The sequence below is a fragment of the Halichondria panicea genome, chromosome 17 (genome assembly GCF_963675165.1).
Source record: "Halichondria panicea chromosome 17, odHalPani1.1, whole genome shotgun sequence".
NCBI lineage: Eukaryota > Metazoa > Porifera > Demospongiae > Suberitida > Halichondriidae > Halichondria > Halichondria panicea.
The window spans coordinates 5,448,562-5,467,689 of record NC_087393.1 but is presented as its reverse complement, the minus strand read 5'-3'; the positions used below and the strand labels follow the sequence as shown (position 1 = coordinate 5,467,689).

The 19,128-nt window shown below is 44.7% G+C and overlaps 7 protein-coding genes across 8 annotated transcripts; 4 read left to right on the top strand and 3 right to left on the bottom strand.

Moving 5' to 3' along the window:
* Window positions 1-236: 236 nt before the first annotated feature.
* Window positions 237-1,221, top strand: LOC135351350 (uncharacterized). Its single transcript, XM_064550339.1, has 4 exons — window positions 237-417; window positions 482-599; window positions 701-830; window positions 899-1,221. Exons 1-4 carry the CDS (start codon window positions 271-273, stop codon window positions 900-902), a joined length of 399 nt encoding a protein of 132 aa, XP_064406409.1. The 5' UTR covers window positions 237-270; the 3' UTR covers window positions 903-1,221.
* Window positions 1,222-1,540: 319 nt separating this feature from the next.
* LOC135351348 (rho GDP-dissociation inhibitor 1-like) lies at window positions 1,541-3,358 on the bottom strand. Its single transcript, XM_064550337.1, has 5 exons — window positions 2,964-3,358; window positions 2,684-2,822; window positions 2,360-2,440; window positions 2,163-2,303; window positions 1,541-1,906 (listed from the first exon to the last, which is right to left on the bottom strand). The coding sequence occupies exons 1-5, from the start codon at window positions 3,078-3,080 to the stop codon at window positions 1,710-1,712; spliced, it is 675 nt and encodes a 224-aa protein (XP_064406407.1). The 5' UTR covers window positions 3,081-3,358; the 3' UTR covers window positions 1,541-1,709.
* A 918-nt stretch (window positions 3,359-4,276) lies between these two features.
* On the top strand, window positions 4,277-10,986 carry LOC135351345 (regulator of G-protein signaling 7-like). Its single transcript, XM_064550332.1, has 14 exons — window positions 4,277-4,550; window positions 5,347-5,446; window positions 5,494-5,544; window positions 5,649-5,755; window positions 6,282-6,333; window positions 6,411-6,552; window positions 6,718-6,799; window positions 6,879-7,042; window positions 7,214-7,327; window positions 7,778-7,981; window positions 8,234-8,345; window positions 8,669-8,878; window positions 9,307-9,707; window positions 10,540-10,986. Exons 1-14 carry the CDS (start codon window positions 4,380-4,382, stop codon window positions 10,781-10,783), a joined length of 2,154 nt encoding a protein of 717 aa, XP_064406402.1. The 5' UTR covers window positions 4,277-4,379; the 3' UTR covers window positions 10,784-10,986.
* Window positions 10,987-12,094: 1,108 nt separating this feature from the next.
* LOC135351346 (espin-like) lies at window positions 12,095-14,629 on the bottom strand. 2 transcript variants are annotated; one of them, XM_064550333.1, is made up of 6 exons: window positions 14,490-14,629; window positions 13,788-14,369; window positions 13,352-13,576; window positions 12,947-13,157; window positions 12,375-12,585; window positions 12,095-12,228 (listed from the first exon to the last, which is right to left on the bottom strand). In XM_064550333.1, the coding sequence occupies exons 2-6, from the start codon at window positions 14,362-14,364 to the stop codon at window positions 12,187-12,189; spliced, it is 1,266 nt and encodes a 421-aa protein (XP_064406403.1). In that variant the 5' UTR covers window positions 14,365-14,369; window positions 14,490-14,629; the 3' UTR covers window positions 12,095-12,186. The 2 variants fall into 2 exon arrangements, with proteins under 2 accessions (XP_064406403.1, XP_064406404.1); XM_064550334.1 differs by having other exon boundaries at window positions 12,977-13,157.
* On the bottom strand, window positions 14,575-16,861 carry LOC135351349 (J domain-containing protein-like). The gene is made up of 5 exons (XM_064550338.1): window positions 16,744-16,861; window positions 16,557-16,641; window positions 16,332-16,480; window positions 16,010-16,169; window positions 14,575-14,716 (listed from the first exon to the last, which is right to left on the bottom strand). The coding sequence occupies exons 1-5, from the start codon at window positions 16,822-16,824 to the stop codon at window positions 14,646-14,648; spliced, it is 546 nt and encodes a 181-aa protein (XP_064406408.1). The 5' UTR covers window positions 16,825-16,861; the 3' UTR covers window positions 14,575-14,645.
* Window positions 14,662-16,047, top strand: LOC135351347 (uncharacterized). Its single transcript, XM_064550336.1, has 4 exons — window positions 14,662-14,922; window positions 15,148-15,326; window positions 15,442-15,577; window positions 15,680-16,047. Exons 1-4 carry the CDS (start codon window positions 14,798-14,800, stop codon window positions 15,936-15,938), a joined length of 699 nt encoding a protein of 232 aa, XP_064406406.1. The 5' UTR covers window positions 14,662-14,797; the 3' UTR covers window positions 15,939-16,047.
* A 42-nt stretch (window positions 16,862-16,903) lies between the features above and the next one.
* Window positions 16,904-19,028, top strand: LOC135351324 (hydroxyacylglutathione hydrolase, mitochondrial-like). Its single transcript, XM_064550303.1, has 9 exons — window positions 16,904-17,060; window positions 17,127-17,350; window positions 17,542-17,606; window positions 17,918-18,035; window positions 18,116-18,221; window positions 18,268-18,371; window positions 18,429-18,530; window positions 18,582-18,661; window positions 18,820-19,028. Exons 1-9 carry the CDS (start codon window positions 16,991-16,993, stop codon window positions 18,914-18,916), a joined length of 966 nt encoding a protein of 321 aa, XP_064406373.1. The 5' UTR covers window positions 16,904-16,990; the 3' UTR covers window positions 18,917-19,028.
* Window positions 19,029-19,128: the final 100 nt, after the last annotated feature.

Below are 19,128 nucleotides of genomic sequence, written 5' to 3'. Positions count from 1 at the left end.
GCGGCCCTAGCCTCGATCCCAGGCCGAGTTTTCGCTTTTATAAGGGTTAGGCAAATAACCGTTATAAAAGAGAAAACTCGGCCTGGGATCGAGGCTAGTGCGGCCCTCGACAATAATAATATTGTTGCACGTGCCATACCTTTTCGACGGCGACAGCAACAGTAATAGTATATCGCGGTGTTCTATTAGTTGGGCGTGGCCCCACCCTGGACGCTCGCGTCCAGGGTGGGGCCACGCCCAACTAGTGTTCTATATTGACAAAGCAGCAAGATGAAGGTGTTTGTGCTCTTTCTCACTCTGTCAGTTTGCTTAACAGGAGCTGTGGGTCAGACCACACAGAGTCAGATATCGTGTTTCTTTGACAGCCTCACTGAACTAAATCAAAACTGCCTTGAGGCATTCGGTAATGCCTTCCAGGTGAGTTTACAACACTGCGCTACTGTGTGCCAAGGTTTTATATAGTTGCCCCATTTCCCCACAGATTGGCGGAGATATCGATCCTGTTGTCCTTCAGAACTTTTGTTCAAACAAAGATTATTGTGCCAGTGAGGTGAACGCTGTACTGATGGATAGGTGCCAGTTGCCATTTATTGATGGGTGTGAGTAAGAGTAATTTGCAGCTCACTGCTTGCATTTATGTTTCAATGCATTCAATAGCAAAGTGCTAACTGTAACTATGTGCTAATGGCCTCCTATGCAGTGTGCTCTATGGATGATAAAGGACTCTGCCTTGCTCAAAATGCAACTGTGTTTGGGGAGATGGTTGGCCAGGTCATTGCAGGACCATGCCTAGCCACCAACTGTCCACATGCAACTCAGCTGTGCACAATGTAAATTATATATAGTGCAGTTAATTAAGAAGTATAATTATTGCCTATAATTATATTCACTCATGCAGCTGACGTACTGTGTCGATGGATTGTCAAAGGTTACTGCGGTGGCCGGTATCGACATTACCGATCTACTGCCCTCTGGGTGCACGGCTCCAGTGTGTAATAACACATTGGGAGGAGGAGCTGCCCTGATCATTGCCATGCCTCTGGCCATTGTGATGTCACTGTTGCTAGCACTGGTTGCTGTCCTGTAGAAACTGTGATGTAGCATCAAAACTGTGATGTAGTAATAGAGAACAGTGTGTATATAGCTAGGTTTTATAGGTGAACTCTAAAATTTGAAACATTAAATTTTTTGTAATCCTGCGAAAAGACACACCAGCTCTCCAACACAGTCCCTGTCAAGGAAACAATCCTGAGTGTGTATGGGTGGGGTGAGTGTTTTGAAAGAGGGGGGCAACATATTATCAAGTCACAAGCATCAACATCAATATAATTTATATAGCTACACACATTGCAGCGGATCATGCACACTACTGCAGGAAGAAGGGGTGGGGCTGATCTTGCAGAGAGAGCAGCAGTGTTACAAAGAGGAAGAGTATGTCTAGAGCACAGGAGAAGATAGTCTCACAAATCAGCCTGCCTTGGAGAGACTTTTCAAGGTCGGCTGATTCACGAGACTAATAATATTAAGGAAGTCTACACCAGAAGTTTTTGCAATGATTAATTTACAACACTTTACATTGTACAACATCGTTAAAATTCCAACAAAAAAGATGGTTAACTAGTTCAAAACGACAGCTAATAATTATACTATATCTAGAGGCTACATACACAACAACAAACGAGTCTGTTCAAGCGCATGGTCTACAATCATCAAGCCCAATCTTTCTTGATCTGGAGCGTCCACTCCCACTCAAGGTAGATGTTCTTGTCATCATCAGTGAACTTGCTCTTAACAGTGTAGAGACCTCGCGCTATCACTCCGGAGGGGGCTTCATCTGGTGCAGATCTGTGCTCATGAGCCTCAGTCTTAGGACCGTAGCTGCCAACCATCATGTTACTCTTGTCAACTGAGGGGGAGTATAATCATAACTATGAGTGTATGCAGATAACACACACTAACAACTAACAGAGTGGAGTCATGTGACGTGTGTCACTACAGAGTGGAGTCATGTGACGTGTGTATGATGTGTATGCAGACAACACACACTAGTCATGTGACGCGTGTCACTACAGAGTGGAGTCATGTGACATGTGTATGCAGACAACACACACTAGTCATGTGACGTGTGTCACTAACAGAGTGGAGTCATGTGACTTGTGTACCTTTAATTCCTTTCCGATATGAAGCTTGGAAGTAGCGAAGACCAGCTACTATTTCACGTTGAACTCTGAACCCAATCTTAATCCTGTATGTTGTCCCCTCTTTGATAATGATCGGTGTGCTCTTGAACTTCGTCAAGTCACCTAAAAGGAGGGAGTGCATGTAGATCACATGCATGCGCTGTAACTACAAAACGTACCCGTCAAATCCAAGGTTATATCATCTCTCCCCTCCACTGACACGGACATTGTCTTGAGCACCACGTTGTTCCCACCCTCATCTGTGCAGCCAACACAAATACAGTAACCTCTGGCACATTCACACCGAGGTATAGTAATTAACATACAAACTCCACACTATTAAATGTTGCTAAAGCCAGGACACTGTGACTAGGATTGGCACCATTTTTGTAGCTTTTTAGCACTTTTTTAAGCTTAATTGACGCACATACATACTGTACAGAACTTTATATTGTTACATTGCTGGATGCACACATATTCAGTGATGAGAGTAGAACACACACCTAGTACGTCAGTAGTGTTGCCAAGCAACTCGGCCTTGTACTTGACCAGAGCCTCGTCATCAGCATCAAGATCTTGCAGAGTCTTGAGGTCTACTTGTTTAGGAGCCTTGTAGCCTGGTGTAACCTCGTCCTCCTCCTCCTGTGTGACAAGTGTGAGGTGTGTGTGGGAAGTGTGAGGTGTGAAGTGTGTGGAGAGGGGGGGTATTCTAAGCTACGGTGGTGGAGGTGGTCAGACAGGTTTGAAAACAAGTTATATGAGATTATAGATGGTGACACTTACCGTGACATGTGAGATGGTGAAATGATGCCATGAATGGAGATAGGGTGAGAGTGGATTGGGAGGAAGATAGCATTTGTAAAATACACACACTGAGATGAGGTTAGAATCAACAAGCATATGTGGCTGGTTTTTGTTTCAAGGTGAATCAATAACATTGTGAACCACATAAGAAACAAAACACACAGTGATGGTTAATGGTTACAATGATATCAATTTACCCTTCCCAACACACAATCACGACACACTAGCCACACAAGACACGCATTCTTATCTCTCCTAGAAACCAACAAATGCGTCTATCTCATAGGCTCTCAGAGCTTGAGTGAGCACACGCACAAAGTATGCTACTTTAAACAATGGGAGTGCTTATAATTATGGAGGCTGACTATACAAGCATAAGCAGTGCTTATATGGAGGCTGACTACACAAGCATAAAGAGTGCTTATAATTATAGAGGCTTACCACACAACACAAGCATAAGCAGTGCTTATTAGAGGCTTACCACACAAGCATAAGCAGTGCTTATTAGAGGCTTACCACACCACACAAGCATAAGGGTGTACAAATGAGGCACACTAAGTGACTGTGATAATTATGTACACCACATAATAATATTATTGGCACACACGAAAGAGACATACTAACGAGCAGGGGCACACACTTACATCCCCAATAGTGGCGGCAGTAGCTCCAGCAACTTCTTCCTCGGCCATTATTATCTCTGTGTGTGTTATCTCTGTGGTGTGGTATAAATAACAACGTGAGAGTGATGAAAACAAATTGAAAACTACGTTTAATAAGAATCCGTACGCAACTTAAACCAGCTTCTGTACATGTACATGTAGGTATGGACTCCTTTTAAACAACCAAATATTCTAATTCTGAAAAGGCTCAGGCATATTTTGTGTGTTGGTAAATATGATTCAGCAGATTAACTACGGATACCAGTTTTTCAGATCTTCCCTCTACTACCAATACACACACACACACACTATAGCCACACTGTTAAAGACAACACACAGTATTAAAGAGTTATAGCTTTTAGTAACAGTACATAGGCTCATCCACATGTACAGGCATGAGAAATGACCGTTGGCTACAGCCTAGACAGGTTTCTGAGGCTATAGTACATGAGATAACTCACCTAATCTATCAGTAATGGAACTAGAAGATCCTTTCTTTAATGCTCGCGATGATGACTCTGATGTGATGATTAATCAAGGTCAGCCCTAAAAAGGTGGTTTCCCTATTGAGCATGCGCACATAACTAAAAGTGGGAGGGGCTGGGTGTGGTGCGGAAGAGACTTCACTGCGCGCGATCATAACCCGATCACTGTAGCAAGCCAGTAGCTCATGCTTTATACATGAGTTGACTGTTAATGTTCTAGCAGAGACTGTCAAGACCCTAACTCTATCATGAGTCGGAATATCTCCCCTGACAAGAGGCCTCAGCGCACGGCCACGCTGCCTACCAAGCTGACCCTCGCTCCCACTGCTCGCATGGGCCTGGCTCTAGCTGCTTCCATCTCTCTGCCCAAGTCACCGGATGGGACCAGCGCAGAGGTCACAGCTCCTGTCTATGCAAGGGTAGGTTGTGCATCTCATCTCTTGATACCTACATGTAGTGTGTATGTACTGCACTAGCACTGTACTGCATACCACTCAACATTATTAGTACATAGGCCGCATGGTCAGTACATATACTGTGAGTGACTGAGCACACCTGATATCCACTACGATTACTATCAAGTGTAACTGACTTCATAATATTGCTTCCTTTATATTGACGCTGGGTTATCTGAGCCATTATCTCGCATGTAGTTGTGTTGGTAATATCACGTCTAAAATCTCTCCATTAAAACTATCAGTGACAGTATCTGTGCATGTGTTGTAGTTTTATAACTTATATAGGCTAGGCCAGTTTACTTTGCTATTAGAGATGATGAAACTGAAGCTGATTAGTTAAGCTGTTAATAGTTTGAGCTTATCTTAGCTCCAATCATCACGTGCTTGATTGCCCCTTTCCGTGTGTCTATTGTTTCAGTATTACTACTCATCCCATTGTGTGCGTGTGTGTGTGTGTGTGTGTGTGTGTGTGTGTGTGTTTGACTGAAGAGTATACACACGGTAATGGAGTGGGCAAAGATTGTCAGCGTGTGTGTGTGTGTGTCTAAACACTGCCACACTTAATAACACTACTAGTTGGTAAACTATGTACATATAATTCTACCAAGGTATTGTCCTTATTCCAATTCCACTTATATATTTTAAACCAATGGTTAGATATCTACATGTATACTTGACGTGTGCTACCCCCCACACACTACCCCCCACACACTACCCCCCACACTGCCCCCCACACACTACCCCCCCCCCACTACAGATGCAAGGAGTGATACAGAAGATGCTCCACTCAGAGCACGGAGTTCCCATTCGTTCCCACACTAGACGACTCATCTCCGCCATACCCAGCGCCTTCACTGGTAAGCACACTTGTAGCTAGGTCATATCCTCATCCATCTCTCCTCAGGTGCTGACATTGTGACCTGGCTCATGAAGAATCTTTATATCAGAACCAAAGGTGAGTGAAGATATAGACCCATTTACCACACACACACACACACCCACACACACCCACACACACCCACACACACACACACACACACACACACACACACACCACAGTTGAGGCGGTGCACATTGGCAACTTGTTGAGCAGACATGGCTTCTTCTTCTGTGTAGAGGGAACGGATGTCCCAGTCAAAGATGATGGGACTCTGTTCAGATTCCAGGTAACCTAGTTGTAAACTTCCAATAATGTGGCGTGGAAATAATGACCAACAATGTACAGTGTAGTTCTTAGTGAGGTCATCGTGAGTCTAGCCATCCACTATGTCATAGTACTGTACATACTCTGAGTATAGCCATCCACTATACCATACTACTGTACATACTATGATACATGCTGTGTCAAGCAGTTGTTACAAGCTTCCACACTCTGTTCTCCATTAGCCAATAGAAGGTGTTTCTGGAATGGACAGCTAATATGCTGGGAACTAAATAGTAATTATCAGTGTCATGAGAATTATGTTAACAATTGCTACTCTGCCTCAGTTGTACAAGCAAATGTATTCCCATGTTGGAAGCATAATTAATTTTAAGTCTTTGTGTCATCTGAGGCCATTGTGTGTGTGTGTGTGAGAGAGCAGGAAGAGTGGTAGTGTCTATAGGATGTGGCTAGGACACTTTCTCTATAACTGTATATAACTAAGTCATGACTTGTCAGTACTTATACTTAACCTTATATCTTTATTGCAGACACCTTATTACTGGCCCTCCCAGAACCCTTCAGATTCTGACTTTGACTATGGTAGGGAACACTTTCAGTGTCCATTTATTACCCAGTCCAGTAATAAGTGTTTCACAAGGTTGTGTTACATGCTGCAGGAGTGTACCTTGTGAAGCAAGTGCTGAGGAGCAAGCATCGCATCAGATTGTATGATTATGAGATGAACAACCTGCACAAGCTCAAGCTCAGACTAGCCAAAGATTGGAGAGGCATTGCCAACAAGGCTGAGATGGATGTCAAGTAAGTCAGATCTTTGCATGTCCTGTTAGTGGCTAGCAGGGAGGGGGATAAATCTGTGCTTACAGTGTAAGTATGCCATGTGATAGCTAGCTTCCTGGACAGTTAATATACACAATGTATTAATACACAGTATTGTAATATTGACTATTGTTTGAATTGCCACAGGATCTTCCGTGAGCAAAAGAGAGTTGCCAAAGCCATCATCAGTAGTCAAGAGGAGGCCTTCTGGAGACTGCACAGACCTCCGGTACAACACACACGCCCACCACACACACACGCACACTCTCATACAATATGACTAGAGAATAACTCCTACCCCCCTCTAGCCTGGCAGCAGCAGTGTGAGTGACTCCACCCTCTCCAGACACTACCTCACTCGGCCAGAGTGGAGGGCGTATCGTTGGAACCTAGAGAGTCTGCGAGCTGAGGTGGCCTTCCTGAGAACTGCTGCAATGAAGCCAAAGGTCCACATGTCCACTGTGCTGGAAGGGTACGCCTTGTGTGTGTGTGTGGGTGTGTGTGTGGGTGTGGGTGTGTGGTGTGTGAGTGTGGGGGATTTATAATGTATCTCGCTAGATCTTTACTAGTTGTAATAATTATAATTATGTGTGCTTCTCTACTACCTGTTCCCATGTAATTCCCATGTTGCTCATGTTTCTAGAATGGTGGGATATTGTAAAAAGTATAAGGAATTTGACCCGATGTTGGAAGCCCCGTTACCTAGCAACCCATGGATCACTGGCGACACCACTCTCTGGTCTATGGAAACCTCTCTGTGAGTTTATATAAGGGTCTCCGAATCATTGATTAAACAGGGGGAGGGGAGTTATTGTTGAACAACATCTTTCAACAGCCTTAACTTTAGTACCGTTGATCCAATTTCAAAATTTTAGGATTTTCTGAAAGCTTAGAAAAAGACCTTTCAAATGATGTGTTTCAATCCAAAATTTCGTCGGGGCCATAATTTGTCGTTTTTCGGCCTTGGACCATGGGCTATTATCCATGGTATTGCCAAATCGGCAAATACTTTTATCTCTCAAATATGAACTTTGATGACACCGTTTGAAAGGTCTTTTTCTAAGCTTTCAGAAAATCATAAAATTGTTGAAATGGGATCCACGGAATTCAAGTTATGGCAGCTGAAAGAATCCCCAAATCATTGTCTAGAGGCCATTGTGGGCACATCGAATAATTATTTATATTGCCGTCTATTTCTCCCCCCTAGTCTGGATACGCCCACGGATCGTCACGTGCGTAACTGGGCGTGTTCCTTCCATGCTCTCCTCTCGGACGTGACTGGTCGTCAAGTATTTGAAGAGTTTTGCAAGAGTCAGTACAACCACGAGAATGTGAGGTTCTGGCAATCTTGTCAAGATCTCAAGTCCATTCCCCTCAAGGCTATTCCCGGCTCTATCAGGCTAATCTACGAGTGAGTGTAGTGTGTGTGTGTGTGTGTGTGTGTGTGTGTGTGTGTGTCTGTGTGTGTGTGTGTGTGTGTGTGTCTGTGTGTGTGTGGGCGTGTATCTCACACCTACCCAGTATGGAAATTACAATGTACAGTAGCGGTTAGTTAGACTACATTATAGAGTGCGATTTTAAAACTTCCCCTATAAAGCTATCTGAATATTAGTGCCATAGTTATTGCCCCCCCCCCCATACACACACACACCACCCCCCACAGTGAATTTCTCCAGCGTAATGCCGGGAGTGAAGTGAACGTGAGTGCCAAGGTTCAGGAGGAGGTGGAGAGAGACCTCGAGACTCCATCCAGATACGCCTTCACTGCTGCTCAGGTCCGTGCATGTATACAATGTACATGTACATGTCAGCAATGTACACATGCATGTACATGTACATGTCAGTAATGTAGCTGCCATGTTTAGACAGTAGCCTATGATATGCCATAACTTGTGTCTACATGTACCAACTTCCCAAGCAAAGAATGCATTGTATATAGCTCTATTAGGGCGGTGGGCGGTGGTCTGCTGTCTTAAAATTGTGCATAATATTGAATAATGCCTAAGTCCTAATCCCACATGTATCCCCAGAATCCAATAATATCCCACCCCCCACACACCCCCCACATACACACCCACACACACACACACATGAGCAGGAACAAATCTACCAGCTGATGCAGAATGATATCTACTCTCGGTTCCTGAAGTCCTCTCTCTACCAAGACATGCTCAAGCGTGGCAAAGACGCGGCTGCTGGTAAAGGTTTCTTTGCTCGACTTCAACTGAGGAAGAATAAATTGGACGTGGGCCAGAAAGATGCTCGAGGCATCAGCCCCAACCTCCCCCAGAGGTACACCAAGAGACAGGTGAGTGTGTGTGTGTGTGTGTGTGTGCGTGTGTGGGTGTGTGTGGGTGTGTGTGTGTGTGTGTGTGTGTGTGTGGGTGTGTGTGTGTGTGTGTGTGTGTGTGTGTGTGCGTGTGTGGGTGTGTGTGTGTGTGTGTGTGTGTGTGTGCGTGTGTGTGGGTGTGTGCGTGTGTGTGTGGGTGTGTGTGTGTGTTGAAGCCTTATTATGGTGGTGCATGTATCTGTACAACAGGAACTGTGAAACACTACTGACTTCTACTACTCTACACGTAGTGTTTATGTTTTCTCTGAATAGCTTGCTATGTTTGACTGCCCATAAGTTGAGGTACAAATATCCGATTTCAAAACTAAAACATGCATTTAGTAGCTCTAGTCATTGTCTCTCATCCCACCCACACCACACCACACACCCACACCACACACACACAGCTAAGTATCTCTCGCAAGCTAAGCTCCAACAACGGCTCCTCCTCGCTGGATGACCTCTTCCTAGCATCCAGTAGTTCAGACCCCACCGTAATAGGTCAGGGACAACGACGCTCCGTCTACACTGAGGCTTTCATTGATGCCCTCACAACTCCCGGCCCTAACAAGACCCACTTCCAACAGCAGGGGATACGAAGAGTCTCCGCTCCCGGGCCCCCCACTGGGACAGGAGGGGAACACTTGGAGATACAAGAGTCGATACCTGAGGTAGAGAGGTTTGGGCCTCTGGCTATGGACAGCTCCACCATACCCATGTCTTACAGTGCTGATGATATGAAGGAGCTGCTTTATGATGCTGACAATCTGGGGCCCTCAAAATGGAAGAAGTTTGGGATAGCAGCTGGGTGAGTGAGTGGTTAGTCAGCTATGGAGTGGGTACTGTGTGTGTGTGTGTGTGTGTGTGTGTGTGTGTGTGTGTGTGTGTGTGTGTGTGTGTGTGTGTGTGTGTGTGTGTGTGTGTGTGTGTGTGTGTGTGTGTGTGTGTGTGTGTGTGTGTGTGTGTGTGTGTGTGTGTGTGTGTGTGTGTGTGTGTGTGTGTGTGTGTGTGTGTGTGTGTGTGTGTGTGTGTGTGTGTGTGTGTGTGTGTGTGTGTGTGTGTGTGTGTGTGTGTGTGTGTGTGTGTGTGTGTGTGTGTGTGTGTGTGTGTGTGTGTGTGTGTGTGTGTGTGTGTGTGTGTGTGTGTGTGTGTGTGTGTGTGTGTGTGTGTGTGTGTGTGTGTGTGTGTGTGTGTGTGTGTGTGTGTGTGTGTGTGTGTGTGTGTGTGTGTGTGTGTGTGTGTGTGTGTGTGTGTGTGTGTGTGTGTGTGTGTGTGTGTGTGTGTGTGTGTGTGTGTGTGTGTGTGTGTGTGTGTGTGTGTGTGTGTGTGTGTGTGTGTGTGTGCGTGTGTGCGTGTGTGTGTGCGTGTGTGCGTGGTACAGTAGACTAGTGGTGTACGGTTGTCTTAGTGAAGCTTGCAATCAGATACTTGCCCCCCCCCCCCCCTCATATTGTTTCTTTAGTAGCTGCCAGCGTTTAGTAGGTTGCTGCCCTGGCTGATCATTATAGTATTTTGTACCCGTATAAGTAAATAAATAATGTTGCACACACACACCACACACACACCACACACACACACCACACACACTACACACAAGGTGTCCCTATAATTATTACTCTGTGTACATTGTATTTCTGCAGTATGGATCTGTCTGAACCACTATCCCCCATTAAACCTGAGAGCAGTCTACAAGCCCAGCTAGCTGTGGGGGTCCACCCTGCACGAAGCTTGTCCACTGACCACACCCACGGCCTCCTCGCCGTGCCGACTGCATATGGCTTCTCAACTTCGCCCAAAACTGGAGCCTTTGAATACGAGTCCATTAACAAGACATCGCTTAGAGCCGGTAGCTCTGACAGCATCCACTCCACTGCTAGTCAATAACTTGTGTGTGTGTGTGTGTGTGTGTGTGTGTGTGTGTGTGGTGTGGTGTGGTGTGGGCGTGTGTGTGTGTGTGTGTCACTCTGGAATCAGTGCAGGAATCAGTAGAACGTTGTAGTTGTATAATTTAGATTTGATTTTAAATTTGCTCGATTGTGCAGTTTTGTGCTGACAGTTTCACTTCTGAAAGAAAGTTACTTCGATGATGTCTGTTTATAATGAGTGTTGCAAGCTGCGCTGTACTAATGCCTCTTGCCATGTTATGCTTTCGCTCAAAAAGTATTAGAGTGTTAAATATAGTAGGGGAATAAACTATAAGCTTATCTATAATGTTTTTACTCACTGATTTGTTTTACATGCGTGCAATTGTATACATGTATATACTAGGCCAGGCGTCAGTGCGGCCTTGGATCGAGGCTAAAAGATTCCCTTCCTCCCACATTTTTGACTTATTGCAGTTCACCCATGTAGCGTGTGGGTTATAAACCGGGGCTCCAGAGCTGTAGGTGGGTGGCCGGGAAACTGGTCCACTCACTTTCCTGTAGTCTTTCATTGTGATAGTCAACAGGTCTCCTGTAGTCTTTCATTAGATCACAGCCCTCCTGTAGTCTTTCATTGTGATAGTCAACAGCCCCGGCTACAGTGGTAGTTTTTTTTTATTATGTTTTTTCACTGTTTACATGCCAAGAAACACAGCACAGTGCAGTTTGCAACATTCCTTATAATTATAAAACAATTGGCAAAAGGTAACACAGCCTCCTGCTAGCTGTCTTTCATTAGGCAACAGCTGCCGGCTAGTCTACAGTGGTAGTTTTTTTATTTTTATTTTTTTGAATAGAGTGACAGAGGCTGAGGAGATATGGATAATGTGAAGCTATAACTATTCAGAGTTCAGACAGAGAGGTTGGAGTCCGCAATATGGTGAGGTCCACGGAAGCAGCTAGATGGCCGTTGAAGGATGTCTTCGAAGATATATAGCAGTCGACACGACACACACACAAGTCTTTCATTAGGCAGTAGCAAACGGTTTTTTTCCATGCTGGATTGTTTTTTAATGATTATGCATGCATGGGTAACTAGTAGCGTAACAGGATGTGTGCCTAGAGTACTTTTTGGAAAGGAACGGATGATGCTATGAAAGTTCTGAAGAGACTGCAGCCTTCACTGTCAGTCATAACTAGCCATAAGAGAGAAAGAAGCTTTAGTTTGCTAATCCACGAATCAAAATCTAAGAGAACTTGGCTATATAGAAGCCTATATATAGAAGTTGTTAGTTTTCGTTGCATTGCAACCGTTGAGCAGTTAGGGTCGAGGCATAATTATCAATGTGGTTATACACTGCATGCATGAGGGAGGGGGTCAATAGAAAGATATAATAAAGTCTATATAGACAGTTTGAAAGTCCTTTACTTGGCTCTGCCCTGAAAGCTTGATGAGGAGGAGGATGCCTGCACATGAAGAGGAACAACAGTATTAATAGTCACCTTACAATATCATTATTATGCCTACCAGAAACAGACTGAAAGCAGGTGGTGATGCTATATACACACATACTTAATTAATTAGATGCTTTAAACCTGCATGCATGGTTTACCTTTTTTTTTGGTTTTCTCAAGAAGCTGGAGAATGTTTTGCGTCTCTTGAGACTTGGTTCAGGACCAGTGCTGCTGGCATCACTAGACAAGAGGTGATGGTACTCTGCAGTCTTTGTGTCAGCATTGTGTTTCCTTGCCTCCTCGTACGCCAACTGAGGGCTCTCTAGAAAGTGGACACAATTTTTGTGGCCCTTCTCCTTAGCCATGTCCCTGTGGTGTGGGTGTGTGTGGTGTGGTGTGTGTGTGTGTGTGGTGTGGTGGGTGTACACATATCGAGAGAGCATTTTATTAGACATGCTATATAATTTCATGGAAATGAATAATAGTTTATAAATTCAGAAACACTGTATAGTTGGTGTATTCAAACCTCGGTGAGCCTTCCACTATGCACTAGGAGTATAGGTAACTAGGTAACTAACTGCATGTACATTGTGCTTAGAAACCAGGCAAACGAAGCTATAAATGACATTAACGGATAGTTATTCACAGTGCATGGGTCAACTGAGTACATGCACTTGTCAACAATCAATCAATCAATGAATAACCACCACACCCATATACAAGTACGTACAAAGGTGTGAGATCCCACCCATATACGTACAAAGGTGTGAGACCATCACTGTCTCTAGTCTCGAGGTCCAGCGAGTGATTGTAGAACACGTGGAGACACTCGAGCTGTCCTTGCTCAGCTGCATCGTGCACGGGGGTGGCCCCAAAGTCATCCTGTTCCAGTCCAGTGGCCAATGAGTGGTGGAGCATCCATTCCAGTATAGCCACATGACCTGCACATGATATACATCAAGTACCAGAGAGTGTGAACAAATTGTCTAAAATCAAAATGCTACACTATGAAGTAAAGAATAAATACACCTTTAATATAGGCCAAACTAATTCCTGAATGCTAAGAATTATGGTAGCAGAATTCGCTGGGGAAGAAGCGCAAATTTTGGGTTGTACTTAAAGGATAGAATCTCACCTTTAGCGGCTGCAAAGTGCATGGGCGTGGCCCCGTCCATGGTCCTACATGTCATGGGACAACCAGCTGATCGTGTGAGCCAGTGGGTAATGTTGAGCCTGCCAGTTTGTGCCCCTGCATGGAGTGGAGTCATTCCATCATAAGATGCCAGTCCTGGGTCCGCCTTGTACTGGTCCACTAGACATTGTACGCAGTCCAGGTGACCCTCCTGGGCCGCATAGTACACTGTGTGTGGGGGGGGGGGAGGGGTTGTTACAAGCATGATAAATAAGTGGTAATCTGAATTTCTTATGTACGGTGAGTATAGTTTTAGGACGGAGGGTTGTGAACATATAGTTTATTATAATTGTACGATATACATATAATGGGGGGTAGTAGTTAGTCAAAATGCCTCATAATGTGCACCATTTGAGGCATACAGCAAATGATTGAGTACCTGGTGTTTCCCCACTCTTTGTCTGCGGGTTAGGATCTCCTTTCCCTCTCTCCAATAACATTTTCAAGCAGTTAAGATGGCCAGACGCAGCTGCGAAATGAACTGGGGTAGCTCCATCGAAATCTTTCTGGTTAGCTGATCCTCCATTATCAATAAGACAGACAAGACAGTCTGCATGACCATGGTGAGCACACACATGCAGTGGAGTGGCTCCTCTGGCATCACCAACAGTACACAGACTATAGTCTGCAGCAATCACTATCCGTAAGCACTCAATTTCGTTCTTCCTCGCTAGAATATGAGCAAGTGTAGCTCCATTTTCAGATCTCTCAGATGCAAGATCGCAATTACCCTTGCTGAGTATGACCTTCAAACAGCCAGAGTGTCCGCTTGTAGCAGCACAGATGAGAGGGGAGCTGTTCACTCTGCAACTAGGACAAGCATCTTCAGCGTCTGGACTTGGTTCAAATACATCATCCTCCACTTCTTCTTCAGGCTCCTCTGCCAGACTAGCCAGGTAGTCGTCAAGATCACAGAGCACGTCCACTGTGAGATTGGTAGAGTTCCTTTGAGACATGATGGCTGCACAATGCACAAGGGAAAATGTATAATTTATCAATCAATGTTTTGCCAATCAAATTAAATGCAACTATAAAAATAGCTAGCTACTAGCTGCTAGGGAGTGGAGACACAGACACTCACCTCCTTGTGTAGCAGTAACTCTTACTTTTATAAATACACGTGATAATAATAGCTATCTAAAAGAGATTCATTGTTGCTAGCACCAGATGCTTGCTATGAATCTATAGATCTATTAGTATATGCACACAAAGACAAAAGACAATAAGTATGCAAAAGTTAAATATTATAGTTTCTGAACTGTGAGAGCACCGAGTGTTTATCAGTAGTAGTCTGGTCTTTTTCAGTGCCTGCAGAAAAGAAGGGGAGGGGCTGATTAAATATGGTAATGATCGTTACACATTTACATACAAACAAGGAATGAGGCAAAGATGGCTAAAGAGTTTGCTGTGAGCTGTGTGGAGGGTTGTGTGGTGATACAGATGCGCTGGGGCGAGAACAGACTCAACCCTGACTTCATCTCCGCCATGAACAGTGCTTTGGACAAGGCAGAAAGGTTGACCATACACACACACACACACACACACACACACACACACACACACACAGATACATGAGATACGAACTAGCACACCATACCTACCATAAGTACCCAACCACATAATTATGCTTATCCTACACTGTAAGCCACCATTCATTCATTAACCACAGCCTCCCCCTCCTACACACACACACACATACATGCCCACACACACACCCTCCTACATACATACACGCACAGCTACGAGGACGCCAAGGCAGTGGTGACAATAGGAGATGGTAAACACTATTGCCTGGGGCTGGACCTTGACTACCTGTCTACTGCACCAGCTGACGATGCTCTTATGTTCTCTGAGAATCTGCAGAAACTACTGTTGAGGATTCTCACCTTCCCACTGGTAACCGTGGCAGCCATCAACGGTAAGAGCAGGTTTCGCTTAATGTTGTAAAGAATTTGGAGTACATATTTTAGGCAATTGCCAATTACCATTGTGATTATAATAATGTACTTATGTTGAGCTGCTCTCTCTCTCAGGTCATGTCTACGCTGGTGGAGTATTTGTGGCCATATCACATGACTACACGATCATGCGTACAGAGAGGGGGTGGTTCTGCCTCAACGAAGTACACATTAAGAGGAACTTCACTGTCGCCTTTATGAAGCTCGGAAAGTAAGAAGACAATGCAACAACTACCACATAGTTGATACTTACAACTATCCCTTTGTGTATACACCCCCCACACACAACCCCCCACACACTCACCCCCCACAGAGCTCGTCTCCCACAGCCCCAGCTACATGCAGCCCTCATTCTCGGTACACGCTACACCGCTGAGGAAGCACTAGCTGCTCAGATCATCAACGAGACGTCCCCTCATGACCAGCTGTTGGAGAGAGCCATAGCTGCAGGTCGCAGGCTAGCAGGGAAGAATGGGCTGGATAGAGCTACTCTTGCTAATCTAAAGAAAGACACTTACAGAGATGTGTGTATTGCCCTCAGTGAAACTACTAGATTTTATTCCAAGCTGTAATAAGAAATTTTGTTATGTAGGAATGTGTGCAGAAAAGTAATTTGTCAATTTTTATAATTCTAGGTTCTTACCTTTTCTGAATTGTTGAAGTGATGTTAGTTTCTGATTATCTATAGATGAATCAATCTTCTGTCTCTTGGAAGGCTCCGGCCCTTCACTGTGCGAGCTATCAGTAACCTCTGGTTCTGGCAGTGATGGTAGTTTCTTTTGAGGAGCAGCCCAGTGGATAGACTGAGGGGAGGGGCAATGTTAGGTATACAGTGGATCCCTCTTAGTGGTCACCCTTAGAAAGGCCGAGTATAGGCAAGTACCCCAATAACCGTTTGTGTACAAACAACCCTTCAACAAATCACTGCACTAGAGCAATGCAATTATATGATGGCCAGCGCTTACTGAATGCACTTTGGACTGAATTGCCAACCAGTCCTTAAAGCTGATGACTCGCTTGAAACCACCACTCCTCCACTGGTCGTATTTTGAGCGTTTCTCCTTGTCCAACAAAACTACTTTAGCTGCTTCCAGTCTCACAAACATCTTCTCGGCTGTAAATATCGAATCAGTCAAATTATGGGCACTCAAAATGACCTCCAAGAACACCAACGAGGTGGTAATGCATACCTTCATCTTTACGCTCCTGATAGTGTTCTTTGTCAGGATGGTATTTTCGGGCTAACTGCTTAAACTCAATTGCAATCTGCTCTGCCTGGTGAAGTGGAATAAACTACGTACCACGAAGAAGTATTGGAACAACTATCGCTAAACATAAAATAACAGCTATGAAAATTAAGTATTATGATTTGCTTACAGTCGAGTTCTCATCACAGCCAAGCAGTTCATAGAAATCATCCTCATTGGAAAGATCCCTGTTAGTTAGCAATCCAGCCATTGTATTTATAGATTAGGTAAAGATCATTAACCAAGCTAGATCATTTCATTTGCGTAACCTTTGACGACCTTCCCCCACTTTTCACTAGATAAGCGCTTGTTCTAAATACGACCTTTCCCTTTGCTATTTATCTGGAAGAAGACACTTGACACGATACTACACTTGAATGATAGCCTCAGCCCGGCGCGCCCGTCTCTCTTCCTACAGGCTAGGAGATCTCAAGAAGCTCATCACTGGTGAGGGAAGCTCTTATCTTTATACATATTTGATAATCACTTGATATGTATTGTTAACGCATGCAGCACGTTTGTCACGTCTGCATACCCCCTCACGCCCACGTCTCCACACCCCCACACTTCACACCCCCTCACTCCTACGTGCTGCCTCCACCATGAGTCGCTCTACAGTGGACCTGGGTCACATGACAATTAAGCTCCTCCCAGCATTGTCGGACAACTACATGTACCTCCTCATTGACAAGAGCACCAAACAAGCTGCCACTGTCGACCCTGTCAAGCCAGAACATGTAAGTATGTAATTAACTTTGACTCCCCTATAACTTGAGTTACGATTGTAAAATAAAATGTTCATTTAGTAGCTTTGATAGAGCTACAAGATGGTGTGTTTAGATCAATGATTTTTTCGGGCCCAAATCATGTAGAGTGTGGCTATCATACTCTAAATAGCAGTGATTATTATGTGTTACCTTGGCTACAGATTGTGTCTGCTGTAGAGAGCGAGGGACTCCACCTATCCACTGTCCTCACCACCCACCACCACCTGTAAGACCCCCCCCCTCTCGTATTTTATTATAATATTAGCTCTTTAGCTAGCATCAAGTAAGACTTTAGTACCGTATTGCTAGAATATTCTGCTGGTGAGAAACCTTTGCGAATGAGCCAAATCAGCAGAAAATTTGACCCTTTGCGATCTAACTATTGCGTTCTGGAAAGGATCGTGTGTATTTACTAGGGTTTTGCGGATTTAATTGTTGCGAATTGATGAACCCTCGCAAAGTTCGCAAATGTTTGATGCTCGCAAAACATTCTAGTAATACGATATATAATTATACTATGATCTCCTCGCAATGCAGTGACCATGCTGAGGGCAATGAGAAGCTTGTCTCCATGGTGACTGGACTGACTGTGTGCGGTAATGACGACAGAATTGGAGCTCTCAATAAAACAGTCAAACACAACGATCAGTTCAAGGTACACATATATGGCTTCCACACCCACCCACACACACACTCACACACACACACACACTCACACACACACACACACTGTAGGTGGGCAGTCTGACTGTGACGTGTCTAGAGACTCCGTGTCATACAAAGGGGCACATCTGTTACTATGTAACTAGTGAGGACCTCTCGGACAAGGTTGTCTTCACAGGTGGGTGTGGTAATGGGTGTGGCTATGTTGTACATGTGTATTACAGGGGACACTCTATTTGTTGGTGGTTGTGGCCGCTTCTTTGAGGGCACTCCTGAACAGATGCATCATGCTCTCTGTCAAGTGTTGTCCTCTCTGCCCCCCGACACTGTGAGCCCCACCCCACACACCTCACACACACCCATACACACCTCACACACACTGTAGGGTGTGTACTGTGGCCATGAGTACACTGTTAGTAACCTGCTGTATGCCCAACACGTGGAGCCAGACAACAAAGCTCTCAGTGAGAAGCTACAGTGGGCCAAGGTGGGGATGGTGTGTAGACACTAGTGTAACTATCTCTATTATCTGGTATAGGATAAGCGTGAGAGGGACACACCCACCATCCCCTCCACCATAGGACAGGAGTTGTCCTTTAACCCCTTCATGAGAGTGAGGTGAGATACATATGCTGTGTGTGTGCACTACACTAGTCTTGCTACCACACCCTAACCCCCTCACATGCACTAGTCTTGCTACCACACCTTAACCCCCCTCACACGCACACATAGTCTTGCTACCACACCCTAACCCCCCCACGCACACACACACACAGTGAGGCGAGTGTACAGAATCATTGTAAGACAACCGACCCTATCTCTACTATGAAGTTTCTAAGAGAAGAGAAAAATGGATTCAAGCCAAAGATGTGAATAACTAAAATAATATGGACTGGATAGCTGTATTGGTGTCTATGCAGTCTACTATTATCTATAGTGGTGAACACATAATTATCGCATGCTTTCATAGTTATTGTTCTCTCTACTAGACTAGACTGTGAACAATACATAGACATAATTCCAGTTTAGCGCTTTAATTAATATAATAGCACTGCAAAAAGGTTCTACGTTTCCCAGTGAGGCAC

Coding starts and splice junctions, on each gene's coding strand:
- LOC135351350 (XM_064550339.1), top strand. CDS start 271: ATGAAGGTGTTTGTGCTCTTTCTCACTCTGTCAGTTTGCTTAACAGGA. Junction 418..481: donor CATTCGGTAATGCCTTCCAG/GTGAGTTTACAA, acceptor ATTTCCCCACAG/ATTGGCGGAGATATCGATCC. Junction 600..700: donor GTTGCCATTTATTGATGGGT/GTGAGTAAGAGT, acceptor CCTCCTATGCAG/TGTGCTCTATGGATGATAAA.
- LOC135351348 (XM_064550337.1), bottom strand. CDS start 3,080: ATGCTTGTTGATTCTAACCTCATCTCAGTGTGTGTATTTTACAAATGC. Junction 2,441..2,683: donor CAACACTACTGACGTACTAG/GTGTGTGTTCTA, acceptor TTGGCTGCACAG/ATGAGGGTGGGAACAACGTG. Junction 2,304..2,359: donor TATAACCTTGGATTTGACGG/GTACGTTTTGTA, acceptor CCCTCCTTTTAG/GTGACTTGACGAAGTTCAAG.
- LOC135351345 (XM_064550332.1), top strand. CDS start 4,380: ATGAGTCGGAATATCTCCCCTGACAAGAGGCCTCAGCGCACGGCCACG. Junction 5,756..6,281: donor GGACTCTGTTCAGATTCCAG/GTAACCTAGTTG, acceptor TCTTTATTGCAG/ACACCTTATTACTGGCCCTC. Junction 7,328..7,777: donor TGGTCTATGGAAACCTCTCT/GTGAGTTTATAT, acceptor TCTCCCCCCTAG/TCTGGATACGCCCACGGATC.
- LOC135351346 (XM_064550333.1), bottom strand. CDS start 14,364: ATGTCTCAAAGGAACTCTACCAATCTCACAGTGGACGTGCTCTGTGAT. Junction 13,158..13,351: donor GCACTTTGCAGCCGCTAAAG/GTGAGATTCTAT, acceptor TATCATGTGCAG/GTCATGTGGCTATACTGGAA. Junction 12,586..12,946: donor GGGTGGGATCTCACACCTTT/GTACGTACTTGT, acceptor CCCACACCACAG/GGACATGGCTAAGGAGAAGG.
- LOC135351347 (XM_064550336.1), top strand. CDS start 14,798: ATGGCTAAAGAGTTTGCTGTGAGCTGTGTGGAGGGTTGTGTGGTGATA. Junction 14,923..15,147: donor GCTTTGGACAAGGCAGAAAG/GTTGACCATACA, acceptor ATACACGCACAG/CTACGAGGACGCCAAGGCAG. Junction 15,578..15,679: donor GCCTTTATGAAGCTCGGAAA/GTAAGAAGACAA, acceptor CACCCCCCACAG/AGCTCGTCTCCCACAGCCCC.
- LOC135351349 (XM_064550338.1), bottom strand. CDS start 16,824: ATGGCTGGATTGCTAACTAACAGGGATCTTTCCAATGAGGATGATTTC. Junction 16,170..16,331: donor TTCAGTCCAAAGTGCATTCA/GTAAGCGCTGGC, acceptor CCCTCCCCTCAG/TCTATCCACTGGGCTGCTCC. Junction 14,717..16,009: donor ACTTCAACAATTCAGAAAAG/GTAAGAACCTAG, acceptor TCTTTTCTGCAG/GCACTGAAAAAGACCAGACT.
- LOC135351324 (XM_064550303.1), top strand. CDS start 16,991: ATGATAGCCTCAGCCCGGCGCGCCCGTCTCTCTTCCTACAGGCTAGGA. Junction 17,061..17,126: donor TCTCAAGAAGCTCATCACTG/GTGAGGGAAGCT, acceptor TAACGCATGCAG/CACGTTTGTCACGTCTGCAT. Junction 18,372..18,428: donor CCTCTCTGCCCCCCGACACT/GTGAGCCCCACC, acceptor CACACACTGTAG/GGTGTGTACTGTGGCCATGA.